The sequence below is a fragment of the Falco naumanni genome, chromosome 9, assembly GCF_017639655.2.
Source record: "Falco naumanni isolate bFalNau1 chromosome 9, bFalNau1.pat, whole genome shotgun sequence".
Lineage (NCBI taxonomy): Eukaryota > Metazoa > Chordata > Aves > Falconiformes > Falconidae > Falco > Falco naumanni.
In genome coordinates this window covers 7,355,713-7,373,460 of record NC_054062.1, presented here as the reverse complement: position 1 = coordinate 7,373,460, position 17,748 = coordinate 7,355,713, and the positions used below count along the sequence as shown (strand labels likewise).

Below are 17,748 nucleotides of genomic sequence, written 5' to 3'. Positions count from 1 at the left end.
CTGAAACCCTCGCTCACCCCAAGACTATCCTAAATCCAAAAAAAGATGGCTGGTACTGGATGGGACCGCATCTTCCCCGTAAGCAGTGGGTTAGAGACCAACCTACTGCCAAAGGAGGTTACTGTCGCTCACCGAGGTCACTGAAATCTCCTGCCTGACTGCAAACGAACGCTGGGGACAGAGCTGCCCTGGTGATGAACCAAGGCAGCGGGGTGACCAAGTGACCACACAGGACAAGCTGCTCACAGGCTGTGATCCAGCCTCCCCAAAGCTGGGCAATAACAGACAAAAGCCAAACTTGCCCCAAGGTCGTGCGTGTTTGCATCTTCTGGGAGAGCCTCCAGCGCCATAGCCCTGCCCAGCAGCTGGTAACAGCTGCTATCAAAGATAAGGTACAGACAAAACTGCTCTGATTATATAGGCTCCCGCACCGCTGCAGGTCTGTCAAATGAAACCCAAACCCCGTATTAGTAGGGTGCATTTCCCTGGTTTTTAAATAGAGTTCCTAGAAAGAGAAACACAAGTTACTGGTACAGAAGCTATTGTCTATATAGACCCAGCAAGCAAGAGAAAAGCAGACAGCACGGCTCCAGCAAGCACAGCCAGACCACGCTCCCTCCCCAGCCTCAGTCCACACACACAGACAGGCTGGATCCTCAGGTGCTCCCTGACATGCCAGACCCCACCAGCCAGGGCTGGGAGCTCAGCCCCCGGTGCTGGCATGGACACAGGTGGCTGCTGGCACCCTGGTGAAACACAGGCACAGCCACGCTCTCGCACTCGCGTTTGGCTGAGCAAGAGAGAGTCCTGCAAGAAAAGCAAACAAAATCCCCGGTCACCAGAGGCCCCCGTGTCATCTGGTGTCAGCATAGCTCCAGTGATTTAAGCAGAGTTATGCTGATTTACATCCAAAGAGAACCTAGACTATGATTTTCTTTTTTAAGCTCTTCTGGCATGTGCAGTTTATTAAATGAGAGAGGCCGGAACTGTGGGTGTACAGCGTGCCCCAGGCACAGCAGAGACCCTAGAAATGAATGAAGAGTTCCAGATTTTGAGAAAAGACAAACATTTAGTTTTATTGCTCTGGGTCTGGCTTTGATTCATCCCTCTTTTTAGTATTGTTCTCTTTAAAGTGACAGTTTCTAGGAAATGGTGATTGTAACATCTCTTTTACTGTCTCATACCACTTGATGGCTGACAATTTGCCAGGAGGAGAGGCTGTGCAAGGAGGAAAGCAGACCTCAATTATGGCTTCAAAGTGCCAATAACTGAAAATTCAGTTACAATGAGTCAAAGGAAGAAGAATGCATTTCAGTAGCTTGGCTGGTCAGCTCCAGCCTGGACCACTGGACTAGCTGCTCTGCAGACCTGTCGTAATCTCCAGCTGAGGTCTGCTGGGGGACCCTGGACACCACTTCAGTTTTCACCTCCTTCCCAGAGCAGTTTCCTCTGGTAAGAGGCTTGCTTTTACAGGTTTCTAGCTCCAAACCTGGCCTCCACACTTAGTCAGTTATGAATGGAATATGGGGTCTCAGATGTGCTTTCATACATTCCCCTGATCCTCAGCCCAAGGGGTCTGAGAAGCACCCAGTCCCTGTGGATCCCTGGTGTAACTCCTGCAAAGCCAAGGGCTTGGCAGCCATCCTGTACACGGGGCACCCTGAACGTTCTTTTTTCTGTATGTGGTTGATGCACAAGTACAAGCTTGTGTTAAATCCTGCCTCCTATCTCCTCTGCGCAGCGCAGCTTTGATTCAAAACAAACAAACAAGAACAAGGAAGAGCAAGGGAAAGGGACAGGTGTAGCGGGAAAAAGCAGAAAGAGAGTGTCCAAGCAACAAGAATATCCTGTAGACAGGAAGATAAGGAATTCAGCCTTATCTCTTGGACCTTAAGTACTGAAGCCTCTCATCTAGGACAAGGCGTAGGGGCTGACACACAGGCACAGAGGCAGCAATACCTCTGCCTTGCTTGTGTTCAGAGCCAAATGCGGGCAGGATGCTGCAAGGGCAGCTCTAGGACCAGCCCTCAGAAAGCAGTCCGCAAGCCATCGCTGCCCTGGATAAAGGATACTGATCACCCTGCAGCTGGTACAGATACAATCCGCCCTGCCACACAGAGCGTGTGGGAGTTACCTGCCTCTTACGGGCGACAGGTTCTCTTTTTCTTCTCCGCTTTAGTCCTCTATATTGTCTGCAGGACAAAGAGGAGAGATTAGTTAACACTTGTCCTGTGCTGCACAGTGCACCTTGTAAGGTGCTGCTTCAGCACCCAAAAGTGTCAAATATTTGCAGGTGACCTGGAGGTTACTGTCTGGCTTTTTTTTGGCTTAAATGAAGAAATGACAAAACCATTCACAGCACCTTCAGGGGCTCCATAGCAGAGCAGTCACCTTCCCAAAAATGAAACTAGCATCAATTGAGTCTCCTGGGTACTGAAAAGCCGATTGCTGTGAGCAGACACCCCTGGAACTCGGCTGCAAAGGGTGGTTTAAGCATCCAGTGCCCATAACCTTCACATAAGCAAAAGCTGTGGGTAAAAGAGATGATCACTGCTTCTCCAACCAAGCCAGGCAGCAGTCTACATTGCACCCAAGGCACAGAAGATGGAGTCTCTGGACTCCCATTTTGGACTCTGCAGGGGCAATTTAAAGGAAGCTTCCCCTGGCCACCCAGGTTAGCAAGGCAGAGGATGCAAAGGCAAAGCCCTGGACTGGCACAACACGGACTGTTACTCAGCAGCGCAGCGCAGCGAGCTGTGCACAGCTCTTTGAAGACATCTGGTCTCTCACAAAACCAAACCTCACATCACAGAGTTGTCTGAAACGTAGGTGCCATCCACAGTGAGGAGGGGGGTGCCCAGAGAGAAGCAAGCACAGCATCTGGCCCCAGGGCTCTGGAGGACCAGGACAACTCCTGCCTCACCTCTCCCTGCCAGGGATGCTGCTCCCTCCTCACTCACCCTCCCAAGCACACCTCATCAGGACCACCTTCACCTCTGTCGGATGCAGAGGAGCCTGGCAGGAAATTCTGGCTTTTACTCCAACTGTCTATGCTAGCCTACCTTCCAAACCCACCCCTCTGCATGAGAAAAAAATAACTTAATGAAGGATCATAAAACCGTAAGCCTCACGTGGCTGCTTGTGCAGCCCCAGCCCCGCACGCTGGAGCTGCCCATGGGAAATGGTCGTGCCTGGGTTTGGTCCCTCAGGCACGACACTTGCCTGCAGCAGAGCCTGCAAGGCCCGGCTCTGCCATGCCTCCCTCTCACTCACACACTCTCATTGGATAATTACAGAGAAAACCAAGACAAATCCCAATTTTAGTGCCATTATAAAACAGAGAGGGGGAATTCATTACCTGGCAGCTGTTAATATTTAAGGAAGAAACTGATAATTTACCTTTGAGGCACTGAATGCAGCGGAGGCAGCACAAGCCAGAAAACGCTATTGCCTCCCCCCACCATCTCTGTGCAGTTGCTTTGCAGAGATTTTCTATCTAGCCATTTATTTCCCTGCCCCCCATGCTAGCACCGAAGTCCCTGTGAGGAGCAGTGTATGTCAGGGCTTTGCACTGCAAAACTCATGAGAATCTTGGCCCTGGCTTTGCTGTCTCCATTGCACTTCTAGATTTGGGAGAACATTTTTTAAATCTCTCCTGGCTCATGCAGCATCTGCGCAACCAGCCCACCTGAGTCAACGAAGAGCTAAAGAAAAGAAGACCCCTAGAGCTTAATAGAAAGACTCGTACAGACACATGGAAAGAAAGGTCAGACAATTTAAGATGACTCTGCGGAGGCATCCAGATCACTGGCTGCTTCTCTAAACAGCCCAAATCCCTGGACAAGCCTCCCAGTACATGTCAGACTTGAGCCCTCCAGAAAGTCTTCTGGTGCATCCTGCCTCCAGCTAGGAAGCATCTCAGTGTAGCCCCTCTCCCAGGTCTGCCCCTGCCCAAAGCACTACAGAAAATCCCACAAACTGAACAGGAGAATAAAGCATTACAAGAACGAGCCGTGGTTCAGTGTTTACCTGCTCAGTTCCAACAGGACTGACACCAGCACAGCACCCTCCAGGTATCATAGGAACAGTCTTAAATTTAGCAGCAGCTGTCTTCCTTCTCCCTGACTCTGTCTTCTCTCTTCCTCTCCATCCCCCTTGCTCTCGGATTCTCAGAGCACGTTTACACCAGAAAGTCTGACCAACAATAATGGCATAATTATACCCATGCAGTTAAGCAAAACATAAAGGCTGTGGGATAAAGGAGGGTGTGCATTTGCACTGCCTTTGCATTGCAGTAGTTTACACATCAATGAGACAAAGAGGCTACCCTCATCTTAAAATTGAGAGGGAAGATGCACTGACAGCCACCATCGAGCAGCAAAGGCTGCCTGGTGCAACCCCTCCATGTTCTAGCTCCTGAGGGACTGCGAGGAAGTATCAGTTTAATCTTCTCTCAAATAATATAAGAGAACCAGGGAAAAGATGCTTTGGGGCCACAGCGCAAGTGTCCAGGAGGAAACCCCTGAGGCTGTATTTATCCTTGCACCTCAGCATCCATCTGGCCAATTCTGCACTCCACAGCACAGTCACAGGGGGTGGCCGGGGGCTCTGATCCTAGCACTGCCTGGACAACGTGCAATTCAGCAGGGACAGGCAGCACCCCCCTGCCTGGCTCTGCCACCGATGCCACACTGCCCTCCAGCTCTGTTCCCTGCCCAGTGACACCAGAAACTGAACTCTTGTACTTGCAGGCCAGGCAGAGGTTCAACCACAAGCATCTGCTCTGTACATAGCTCCTGCAACCTGACTATCCCCTAGTAAATCATGAGGAAACTATCAAAAGAGCTCTGGCAACCTGCTTTTGGGGTGGGAAGATTTTCCCTACAAAATTTTCCCTTCTTTTATGGTTGCTTCTCACTGTAATCATAAAAAAGGTCTTATAAAAACATCTGTCCTAGGGAATGTTTGGCGATGCAGCGTGCTTGCGAATTGTTCAGTGTCTAAATACATCAGCAACTCATCTCTGCAAGTCGTCACTGTAATCAAACACGGCTCCTCTTTCTCTTGACTATAAACGGTCTTTGCTGAGGACAGGGTGGGGGACGGGTCTGAAGGGTGAGGAAGCGCTCCCTTGAGCTGATGCGCTCCCCTGGGAAGAGGAGGGTCCAGAAGAACAGGACCATTTCTAGAGCACGGATCCCCAAGGAGGTGAGAGGGCTGGGTTTGATCCTTACCCCTTCCCATGGTTCTTGCTTCAACTGTCGGACTTCGACCCAATAAAGTGCTTTAGCACTTTATTGAACTCTGGCATGTGCACAGTCCCCTTGACCTCAGAGACTTGTGCTGACCTTCAACACAAGGCCCAGAACTGGGGCAGGTCCTCAGCCCCTCCCCAGGCAGTCTTTTCAGGAATACACAGCCCCTTTCTTCCATGGACCCTCTCCTTTTTCCACAGTGGTTGCTCTCTCAGAAGGGGAGGATGAGGGACACACAACCTCTGATATTTTCAAAGTCTTAGAAAGATCACATCCTACTAACCCTATAAATACAGCTGTTACCCAGGCAATCAAAAGCCAAAGCGTTATGACCTCCTCCACAGAGGAGCAGAGGGGTTAAATTTATGAGCAAGTCTTTGATGTCTGCAAGCTTCATGTGGTACAAAACCTTCTGCTTTGATGTTACTTTTAAAAGAGAGGAAACTCAGGTGTACAGTGCACGAGTTCCAGGGAGCTCGGATCTGGCTGCCTGCAACTGCAGGCACAGGGACCGAGCTCTAACGCGGCTACTTTTGCTGATGGCTCTGCTGCACCAGAGAGGAAATGTGACCAAGTATGTCTCACCCTCACCAGCTTCTCCCAGGCCAAACCCGCCTTTGCTCTGCCTGTGGAGAACCAGACGCTCACAGCACTGAGTATTCCCATGGGAGCTCCAGACCCAACCTCCAAGGTGAAGAGGACCCTGTCCTTGCCCATCCCTCAGAGCCTGGCAGTGCCAGTCCCTCTTCTCCCAGTGACCACCGGCCATGGCTGGCAAATTCCCCCATTCCACAGGGCCACGGGAGGGGTAAGGAAGCCCACCTCTGCCCCGCCAGCAAGGTGACCCTCCTGTGCGAGCTCTCCATCGCGTGCACCACCAGCATCTCGCACAGCACTGGCAGGAAGGTCTCGGCTGCAGGGAGGGACCTGCCGCAGCCCTGGCACGCTCTCCTACCTTATGCAGCGCCTGGGCCATGGCTTCTCCTATCCATCCCAGCATCCCCACGCTTTGCCAACAGGCTGAGCCCTTCTCCCACGGCCTGACAGAGCAGCCAGCAGGGACAGGCTCTTCTCCATCCCCAAGCTCACTTTGCCTCCCTTCACTTTTCCCTGCCTCCCCTCCCCTCTCCCGCCTCCTCCCATGGGGAGTTTCCCAGCAGCTCAGTAATTAGCATCATCATCACCAAAGTTAGTAACACCACCACAAGCTCCTGCCATCCGAAGCTCAAACAACTTTACAGCCATCATCACGCCTCTGTAACCTCCCGAGGGTAGGCAGGGAAGCAGCATTACCCCATCGCACAGAGGGAGAGATGGGCAGGGACCCAGCACCTAGCAAGCTCTGATTCAGGCACTGCACCCTGTCCCTGGGACCTGCCCACTGCAGCACGGCCCCTTTGGAAGGAGGTCAGTGGCTGTGTTGACAGTAGGGCTTATCCTGAGATTACACCGCTCGGTTTGGGGCTTGGCAGTCCCGGGATGAGTTTTTTTTCCTGGGCATCCCTGCACACAGCCTCGGTTTCCCTCTGCAAAATGACCGTGGGAGAGCAGCACACAGGACCACGTGCACCGTCTGAACTCACGCCTCCTGATGGGACAGCAGGTATTGTGGCATCCCATAAAAGCACCTTAGATCAACCATTAGAGCTCCCCTCTACTTAAGGACTTGCTGTTGACTGATGGATTAAAGAGGATTTTTGCTTTGAGTATTCACAAAATGAGGCATCTCGAGGGATTCTTGCCTAAACAGCCTGACCAGGGAAAGCTTCTCTTCCATCTTGGGTGGGGTTTGCTACATTTGATTAAAAAGGCTCCCATGGATAGAAATTACAGCTTTTCAGAAAAGCCCACCCACGCTCCCCTACACAGACTGACGCAGCCCCGGTAGCCTCCTGACAGACGGGGACAAAAGCAGAACACAAGGCAATGGGTTGCTTTGCTTTTGGCAACTACTTGCAAGATGACACTGACTTTAAATGTTCTGAGGTCTGGCCTATGCTACAAAGTCAGGCTAGCAGAACTGTCAGCTGGGAGCACCGACAGAAAACAAAATTCACCTGAAGTGACCCAGCCTTGTCCACCAGAACATGCTGCAGAGCCGTTCTCCTGGCAAAACAACCCTTTCTGAAGGGTCTCTTGTGTGGCCGGGCATGGTCTGATGACAACCAGCTGGCGTAAGCCATGTGCCGGCAGGGCTCTGTTGCCTGCAATAGGGGTGACAGACCATTGATTCCTGTGCCCGGACAAACGGCATGCACACGGCACCGCCAGGCACTGCAGGGATCAGGGCACCATTTCAAATGCCTCCTGAGCCTCTCCAGCTCTGGCTTCTGAAGAGCTCCTGGATTTCGGAGGGTGTTTCAGAAAAATTTTGGAAAGGGGATATAAAGTACACCTGCCTTCACTTTGTGGGTGCACCGGCAGCGGCAAAACCTAGTTGGGTGCTCTGGCCTTCCTGGCATGGAAGGATGGCAGGATGCCCTGCCGAGCGCGATGCTGGGAGGCTTCGGCATCCCACCTGCGTTTTGCTAAGCAAACTCCCCTCTGCCATTCAGAGCACCCGCCTGCCAAGACTGCAAGCTGATTGTGCTACGTAACTCTGTATAGCTACTGGCCTGAAGAAAAATCCAATAAAACACTTGTCATTGTCATTTTTATGGGATATGGACTATGGTCCATTAGATAACAAATAAGGGGCATTCTTTAAAACGTAAGACAGGTAGTCACTCTTCTCCTCCAGCCATGAGCACCGAAGAGTGCATTGATCTATTCTCTCAGGATAGAACGGGACATGTTCAGTGTCTGCAAGGAGGAAGATTTTTTTTCCCCCCACATCGCTGCCCTGCATGTCCTGTTGAATTCACTGTATGCTGTTCCACTACCACGTGCACCAGACGTGCCTGGGAACTGAACTCCGAACGGACTCTGGAGGCTCAGCTCGCAAATCTAGAGCAAGTGGGGAGCTAACACACACGCTGCAAAGCCAGGGCACACAGGGAACTGGCCCTGGAAGAACAGCTGACACAAGAAGACCACTGCAGTAACCAAGCAGAGCCTCAGCCACCACTCTGCAAGTGCAAACCCTTTTGCATCCCTGCTGCATGGTCACCCAGCCCCTGAAGGATGGATGGGAGGAGCAGCGTGTCCCTCGCCTGCTCACACACTTCCGTCAGTCAGGAACAGCACAAAACAAAACCAGGTGTCTGAGAGCCACCTCCTGCAACTGGGGTATGCATGTCCATGTCTTCACTCGCTCTTTCACAGACATTCACCAAAACCCCATGTGTGCTGTCAAGAGGTCACCGGTGGTTGGCCAGTGTCCCATGGGGCCTTTTCTTAGACACAGCCTATGTACTCACAGCTACACTCCCGAGGAATGCTTTTGGCCTTGCTCTTGATGGAGCATGGCTTTGTTTGGTTTCTGGCTGAACGTCTGAGTTAAAAATACAAGGCTACTTTTAGCAGAAGCGTGTTTTTTTCTGCCTTTGTATTGCCTTGGATGCCCCCATGCTCATGTCTCCTTTCTGGCTCAGAAGAGCTTTGTTTTCCTTCTCAATGATCGTGTTTGCACCGGTGAGCAGTAGGAAATGCTTTTCCTATTAGACCATTTCCATCAGCACTGTTGGGAGTGAAGAATGAGCTCAGAGAAGTCTAAAAAAAACCCAGTTGGTGCAAAGTTCCTGTCTCCAGTGGTCACAGAACTGGAAATTAGGAATGCCTGTGGTCAAAAAGGGATGTGTACATAGGCACACACACACAGGTACAGCAGGGTATGTTCTCCCCGTGATCCGCAGACCAGGGACAAAGGATTCAGTGCTAGAAACACTCTCAAGCACCCCCACTCTACAGACAGGCTTCATCCCAAGCTCTGCAGCTCAGACCCTTTCTTACCCAGCAGGAAAATATTTTAATTTGCTTTTCTTAAATGCCAAGAAAAAATAGGCCTATCTTTCCTGGCTTGGATTTATTCCATCTGGAATCACTGCATGATCACAGGACTGTGATAGCATGTTACAGTCTCAATATAAAGCAAGAGCCCAAATACTTTCAAGCACCCGTGCAATCATTAAATCTTTGCTGTTATGCTCCCTATCTCCTGGCAACAAAAAGCTGAGGACTTGGGGCTTCTCACTCGAGATTACTGAGTCCAAGTATCCCCAAGCCCCCTCCCAACAATGATCCAGAAAAATGCCATGGTTTGTGGGTGTGATCCCTGCCTCCAGGGCTGCGAGCAAAACCAACACAGCTGCAGGAAACCTCCCCAGTACACTGGATTTGCCATGTGTCACAACATCAACATCAACACAACCGGAAAACAACGGCCTAACAAACAGCTGAATTGTTCCAGGGTATGGATCTCCACCACCTACTGGGGAAGCAAGCACAGACTGAGGCAGAGCTCTTCAACCCTAACACAGGACCGGCTGCATGCCAGTAACCCATAAAGCACTGACATCAGGGCCAGCTCCTCTGGCCAGCTTCTGCTCTTTAGGAAATATGTTCCACCTAACCTGCTTCCAAAGAGAAGCTCTTAGACCATGATTTTCTATCTCTGCCTAACGGTTGAGGAATTCAAAGAGACCACCCTCTGCACATTGCCACTCTGAGGGCCACCAATGTGACCAGGAGGTGAGAGTGAACAATATCTAAGTTCCCAGGTTTGGCAAAGGCAACCAGCATTCCTGATTGTTCATCAAAAACCTGAAAGGGGCTCTGTTTCTTGAAGACAACAAGTCCACTCCTCATGAATCCCAGGAGACTGAACAAGTAGGCTCCACAAAGCAAGGAGTCGAAATCGCTGTGCTCTTCTGGAATTCAAGGCATCACATTCTGACAGTTCCAAACTCGGGAAAGTTCAGGTCCAGACTCCCATCCCTCAAGAGGTTACAAATACCACTCTTAAAAAACAGTTCACAATGGCGGCTGGTACAATTCATCATTTAAACACACAGTTATGCTGAGGCTCAAAAAGACAAAATGATTTGACTTCAGCTGCCCAAACAGTCAACAGCAGAGCCAGATGCAGGCTCTGTTTTCCAGCCAAAAGACCACACTGTCATCCCCATACCAGGTTAGAAAAGAGGTAAGAACAGACATGCTATAAGAAACTCCTAGATCAGTATTTGAGGAAAAAAAAAAATCATCTTCCTACCGACTGTGACACCTGGACTCGGACTTCACTGGTATCCAGTGGCGAGGTACTTGACCCCTGAGACTTTCTCTCTGAACTGGATTGATGCTCCCGGTATTTCTTTGACCTCGCAGGTAATGACAAGAACTCTTTTCCTGAGATCTTCAGGTCTCCCATGTGATGGCTGTCCCCATTCTGGTCCTTGGGAAAGCAAGAAACAGTCATTGCACAAATTGCCTCTCTCTGGTTTACATGGAGATCTGTTGGCAAGTAGCCACAGAACAGGAGACGCACAGAAGCAAGAAGTTAATGTGGAGTTTAGATTGTGTGAGTTGCCACTTGTCATGTGCAGAGCTGAATGAGGACATGTTGGCCATCTCTGCCGTGTGTGATTTTAATGAGTGGAGAGGAAGCATCACCCAAACAACACACAGTCGTCAACTTCTCCACAGGGAGAAGTAGCATCCTCTTAAAAAAAAAAAAAAAAAAGATGCAGGTAGAAGCATGGCTGGTTTATTTATAGGCATAAGGAATGATGGATGAAAGGTCCAGAAGAAGAAATCTGCTGCTAGCGATTTCTGGCAACTACGCTCATAAAAAACCTCTTCCATCTTGCCCAGGATACAAAACTCTTGGCCCCAGTCCCTCCACTTGCTGTTCCTCACTTCTCCCCAGCGCCAGCTGTGCAGCAGCCCACACTGCACCATGGATAACCCAACCATGCCCCAGGGGACATGGCTATGCTAGATGCTCCACAGCACTTCCCACCTCTAGGATCCAGCTCCCAGCACAAACATTGCATGGCCTGACACAGTGTCTCCCACTGTCTTCAGCAAGAAGGGCCCTTATCCAGCCATTTCCTAATGAATGGTTGGGGTCCCATTCAGCTCTTCTGCCAACCCTCACGCCAGCAGAGCACATGGGGACCGCAGGGTGACATGGCTAACTACAGCAGATGATCACAAGCAGCCCCCTGTCCTCTCACTCCTGTTCTCCTTTGCTCTCTTAAATGCTTGTGCTCCGTGCTCCCACAGATGTATAAAATACAGGATTATCACCCCTGTGTAAAGCACGGGGAAACTGAAGCGACAGTTTACATGTCTCAAAGTTTTTACCCTGCCCCGTGCCTGGCTCCCCCCTTGTCATCTCCATCCCTTACGACGCACGCAGCTCTATCCCTTCTCTGTCAGAAGACTGGAATTGAGCTAATGGCCCTGCCTGTATTATCATAACAGCCTCATTACTGCTGTCACACAGATGAGGCTCTCGTACAGAGGTACCAGAGGAGTATTCAGCATTTGGCTCCAAAGTCACTTATTAAAGGCACCAGGCACTTTATGTGTAACCTGTGGGAACCGAGTGCTTAAACCTGCTTGAAGCTTTGGGCTTCAGTGCTTCGGGGCTGCAAACCACCTCTTCATCATACATAAAGTGCTGAGGGGACTCCCCAGGGTATCCTCACTGCAGCAATTGCAATTACTTGCAGGTGAAAGAATCTCAAGTACAGCTCAGGAGATGACCCAAGGCTGGGATTTAAGGGCACACAGACTGAAAAGCCAAGGATACTGAACAGGATCCAAAGTCACTGCACAACGACAGCACAGTGGGATGCTGTAGCCAAAATGACTTTTCTACTCCTTGCAATACAAACAGGAACAGTGAGAACAAGTACAGAGAGATTCATTTCCCTAGATGCTATTGATGGGACCAACTGCAGCGAGGCTGGTGCCCACATTTTGAAAAGCAGCCACAAAAGTGGATTTCAGAACCGGAAAGAAACTGCCTTACAATGCCTTACTGCCTTAGTTAGAGCCCTCAAACTGTTTAGTTCATGACAAAAAGAATAGATGACTCAATTACAGCACGCAAGCACCTTCAGGCTAAAAAAACAGCATGTGATGAAGAGATTTTTAGCCTGGTAGAGAGAGGAATAAACAAGAACCAATGGCTGGGAGCTAAAACCAGAGAAGCTCAGAACAAGGAGTAAGGCACAGGTTGGAGAGGGCAGTAAGATCAGGGAAGCACCGTTCACGCTGTATGCTAGGACATTCAGAACCAAGGAGGGTGCTTCTTGGAAGATACACTCTACCCAGACACATGACTCCATGCAGAGGCATTGGACAAGATCTCCTGGCCTGTGCAGTGACAGAGGTCCCTGCTGACTTTGAAGGCTATCTCTAGCAGAGATGATGGGCAGAGAGGGTGAGACAATAACAGGAGGGTGCTGGAGAGATCACAGTTCAGTCCAGTGATGTATTTTTTATAATTTTATCACCCTCACCACAGCAAGCTTGAAGCAAACAACCCTCTCCCATGACTGTAATCATGGGAGCAGCAGCAAAGAGAAAGGGGAATTACATCCAAAACAGTCTTGCAAGGAGAGGTGAACTCACACACACCCCACAGGACCATGGCAGGGAGAATGGGACTACTCATGCCTGACTCCACAGTTACAAACTACCCACAGCTCCTGTTTACTCCATCCGCCCTGTGAAATCCCACAACCCTGCCTGAACTATTGAATGAGGTTCAGTTTGTACAGCAAAGAGTAGGAAACAAACAGCATTAGCAGCACATCACACATCAAAACTCTCCCTGACGTCAGGCATCGCTGTCCCTGCTATCAACACCCCAGAGATGGAGTTGCACTGGTTAAAGCAGGCAGGAACCAAAATGGCCAACGGGCAGTTGAAAGAATTAATACAAGTATGTAAGTGTGTTTGGCATTTAACTCCCAGAGTTAATTCAGGGAGGAGCTTTTGTCTGAGCCCCCAGTGCTTACTGGGGTGTTTAGGCAAAGGCAGAGCACGGCTGCCCGCCTGGCCACCTCCTCTGCCAACAGACACGACCGAGCCTCATGGCAGCACCAGTGCCTGCTGCTGGGCACATCCAGCGATCCGGTGCAGGATTTTCTGAGAAACTTAGATGATCCTTGTAGGCAGAAAGGCTCAGTGCCTTCCCAGCTGACTAGAAACAGCCTTTGCCCTGGGGAGACTGAGAAAATACTGATCTGCTTGGATCTGACACTTCCAGCAGTGAAGCGGAGCAGAGGCAACCCTTAGAGCCACTTGGAACAAAACCTCTGCCTCCTGCCACGCACCATCTCCTGCTTCTGACCTCCCCTTCCCGACCTGTGCTGAACACAGCACGCTGCTGGGCTAATAAGGCACTGAGACTGGCCACCAGCCACCACAGAGGCTAAAATGCTAACGATTATCCTCTCAATACAGGTTTGCTGTTTGTGGCTTTGTTTTTTTGGTTTGGTGTTGTTTGGTTGTTTGTTTTTTTTTAAAAAAAAAAAAAGCATAAAGTGGATTTTTCAGCTTTCAGTTGTTAAGTGCCTTTTCAGTTAGACCAGCTGTTCCACTCCTCCAAGCTCTCTAGAAGCCCTCTCTGGTTAATCCCATTGACTCCAACACATCTGCTAATTGCATACTTCCCTGCAAACGAAGCCAGTCAACAAGCCATTACAGATTCCTACTGATACTTAATCTTCGAGGCCAGACATGGTTGCTTACCTTTTCAGAAGGGAACTTCAGGAGGTCTAAGCTGTCCATGCTGTTCCTTTGGAGTCTCTTTGGCCTGGCTCCTGCAAAACAACGCACTCTTGCATCAGGAGCATGTCACTCACTGACAGCACTAATGTCACACAGATAAAATTCAAACCATGGCAGATCCTCCGCTCCTGTTAACTACAAAGTCAAAAGGACGGGATGTTGCAGCTGTGCTGTCCTTGAGATTCCAATGTGAACTGGTTTTTTTTCCCTCTATTGTTTTGGGTTTTTTTCAAAACACTACCACAGCAGGGTCAGCAACAGCTAGGGCTGCATGAGGCTTTTGCTATCAAACCAGTAGCCGGGTCACACTATGACCCTGATTCTCAAATGGGATCTCTGGAATTCAGGAGTTACAAACCCCACACTAAACCACAAAGGTCATGGGACTGGCATTGAGAAAAATCATAACAAAAATACAGTTTAATACATCTGTGAATTTGTTACTTTATCTTCGTGTTTTTAAAGAATGTATCTGGGATGCAGCTTTGAGTTTCCTCTACAGTCACAAGGACAAAAAAACAAAGTGAAGGAGCAAATGTTTTCTAACTGCCATAGGCCCAGCCTTAAGGGGAGCAAAACCTCGCCCTGAACCTGACTGAGAAATCAAAATTTAGCAGAGTTTGTGGTATTCGTATGAGATTTCATAAAATTCATTTCAATGTACTATTTCAGCAATAACGGTGGGTGAAACGTAGTTCAGCTCCGACTCCTCTTCCCAAATTCTCTTTACCTCCATTCTCCCTCCAGCCTGTTTCCAGCTGCTATTGCCTTGCTCACTAATAGCCAGAATTTGCAAAATGGCCCTGGGATGGCTTCCTCACACATCTGGGAAAACTTCTGCCCTCCTGCTCCTCCTTTCCTGAAGATTCAGTTTTGCTGAGCACCACATGACATCCCGCACCAGCACCACCAAACAGGGCAGAAATGAAAGCTCTTGACTCGAGGTCCCATGACAGCTTCCAAGCTTCAGGGGAAATCCTGGGGGAGGGCGAATGAATGCATGTGAATTGCAACCCATCCCTGTGCTGAGCCCTGAGAACGGAAACGGCTGAGCTTTCTGTGGTTCTTGCAACAGCAAACCCACCAAACCTAAAGATTCCCCAGTTTCCCACCACCACCTAACAGCACCGTTGCTTACGTTACAGCAGCCCCCATGGACCCTGTTTGAACCCAGGGTGCCACTGAGCTGCTCACTAGAGAAACTTCACGACAGAGAAGGCACAAAATTCATAAACCCATTCAAGACTAACTGTAAGCAGGACATGGGGATTAAATGGACAAAGCCAGCAGGTAGCAGGGATTCCTGCACTAACACACATCCAGCTCAGCCAGGGCTCCAGGTGTGACCATGGTTATATCTAAACTGCAGCAACTCCAAAGACACCACTGCTTTGAAAAGTTCAACCTCGCTCAGCTTCATGAGATGCAAGACAAGCTCAGACCAGCTGGGACTTCATTAAGGATCCTAGTGATAAGTCTGCCTATTAGTGGTAAGTGACCTGAAGGTAATTTCACTGCCCCTCGCTATCCTGAAGTGATTTACTTCTTGCGGCCATAAAGCCTCAAATCAACCAAGTATTTCTGCACGTTTCTGCCTCTCTACTCCCAAAAGCACATTAGCACCAGCTTCATTTTAAAGTGACTTCAGTACTGACTAGGCTTTGAGTTCAGCAGGGATTGACATCAGGGTTGGTGAATAGGTGCAGAACAGATATTGATGCGAATACGCAGAGAGCAAGGAAAACATGTCACAAGCAGCTGTCATTTCTACCAAACTCTGCCCCCTTCCACCTTGCAAAGGCAGTTAACTCACTTGGCAGCAGCTCAGTAACAACAGGATTTGATCCCGGAACGTCAGCAATTGCGGCTGACACTGGCAACTGTTCAGACATGGGGTTGCCATCCCTTTGGAGCAGGCAGGAAAAAAGGACCCTGCTGCCCTCAACAAAGCAGGCAGAACTCTTGGTTTTACCATTTTTATTTCAGTCTGTGCTTATGTTTATTAAGATATATTATCCAAGGCACCTTACATTTACTAACATATCTTAAAACACCTCCTGTGAGCAGGCTCACAAAGGCTCGTGCTGTTGGATACCAACGGAACGATACGGTTATTTGGTAGCTGAACACAGGGATTACCACAGGCTGGATGGACACTCAGCCTGAAGACAGCAGAAATGACCAAGCCTGAGCCCTCTCCCACCATAAAACGGTGAGAGCTGCACCGCTCCCCGAGGGCAGGCACAACCCACCACTTCACCCCATGCAGGACTCCCACACACTAAATGCCACCCAACCTCACGCTCCCCCAGGGTAGTAGTGATACCAACTGTCCGCTGACAGGACCCCGAGCTCTTAACCAAAGCCAAAGTCCCCGCACCACCTTAGTGGGAGACACAAGGCACCCCCCACCCAGCTCCCATGGCTCTGCCACGCTCCCACCAACAGCCTGTGGGCACCAGCACAGATGAGGTGGCTGTGGAGCAGCGGGGTGGCTGCTGCTGACCCCAGGGCTCCTCCCATGCTGCCAAACAAGCAAAGGGCTTTTAGCTGCTGCCACGGTGTCAGGCAGGAGCTCAGCGAAGTACAGGCAGCGGTGGGTTGTGGCCAGTGGCTCCCCGTTGTGCAGGAGGACGTGCTGGATGTTGCTAGAGCTGCTCATGGCTCTCAGCTTCCCTCAGAATAACCTACAGTCTTATGTACGGAGCAGCAAAGTGGGTCTGGAATAAAAGCCACCTACAAACACTTAATGAGATGGTATATTTGGGTTTCAAAGCAATGCCCAAGAGGCGAGGCCAGCATCTGGAAGTGAGCGTGCGTCACAGCGGCTTTTAACGGCCACTTCCAGGAAAGCAAGAAAGAACCGAAGTGCGTCTGATTAGATAAACACACATCATTTCCAACAGTCTAAAGAGTCGTTAATTATACACCTCCATCCTCAGGTGCTTTTGTACATTTGCAGTAGCATTAAACCGCTGGCCAGAAACCATTTATCTCTGATCTGAGAAAACCTGCCTTCCTCTTTGTTAATTTAATATACGTAGTCAGCTGAGTCTAGCCCAGCATTGGGGCATGCAGAACAACTTGTCTTTTCCAGTTGTTTTGATGCTGGTGTTCAGCTGTTACCACGTGGATTTCACATTCAGTTGAGCAGTTAGGAATTACAGTGAGGAAGCAGTTAGGAGTTACAAACTCAACTTCAGAGCCATCCAACTCAGCTGGTTTTTTTTCCAGAAGAAAACACAACCAGTGCCGGGGCCAAGCACTGGCCTCGTGAAAGCCCATGGTTCTGCCACCCCACTCACCACGAGCTGTCCCGCGGGTGGAACAAACAGCACCATTAAAACAAGCAGCTAGAAAAATTAAGAGGCTACTTTATCAATCAAGGCTGTCGTAAACCAGATCGACACAGGCAGGTTTTTTCCTGCAAGCGCGGGAACGTCTCCCCTTTGCTCCACAGCAGACGGGCGCGGGAGCCTGCGTGTACTCATTTTCCAGGAAAGCAGAAAGATTTCCATACTCACAAGCAACCCAGGACAGGAGGAGTCCCATTAACTTTCCACCTCTGACCAGGACATTCCCTCAGATGGCTCCAGAAGTAACTTTCAGCCTCCTTCAAGTTATTTCTCCCAGAAATACCTGCAACACTGCCTAACACCCAGCAAAAGTTCAACTCTGCCTGTCTCTCCAGTGCCGATCAACAAAGTCAGCAGCAGCCGTGGATGCAAAAGATTGAGCAGCTGAAAACCTGAGTCTGTTCCTCTGGAAGGTTTTTTCCTCTCTCTCCAGTATTTATTGGCATGTT

General features: G+C 49.8%; 1 protein-coding gene across 2 annotated transcripts in view; it reads right to left on the bottom strand.

The window, feature by feature from the left end:
- The window catches only part of GPSM1 (G protein signaling modulator 1), an 83,262-nt gene that overhangs the window by 17,809 nt on the left and 47,705 nt on the right, over nt 1-17,748 (bottom strand). For both annotated transcript variants that reach the window (XM_040606416.1, XM_040606415.1), the window contains exons 10-11: nt 13,905-13,975; nt 10,408-10,587 (exon numbers count right to left, since the gene is read on the bottom strand). In XM_040606416.1, coding sequence (XP_040462350.1) covers nt 10,408-10,587; nt 13,905-13,975 — 251 coding nt within the window. The remainder of the gene's footprint in view (nt 1-10,407; nt 10,588-13,904; nt 13,976-17,748) is intronic.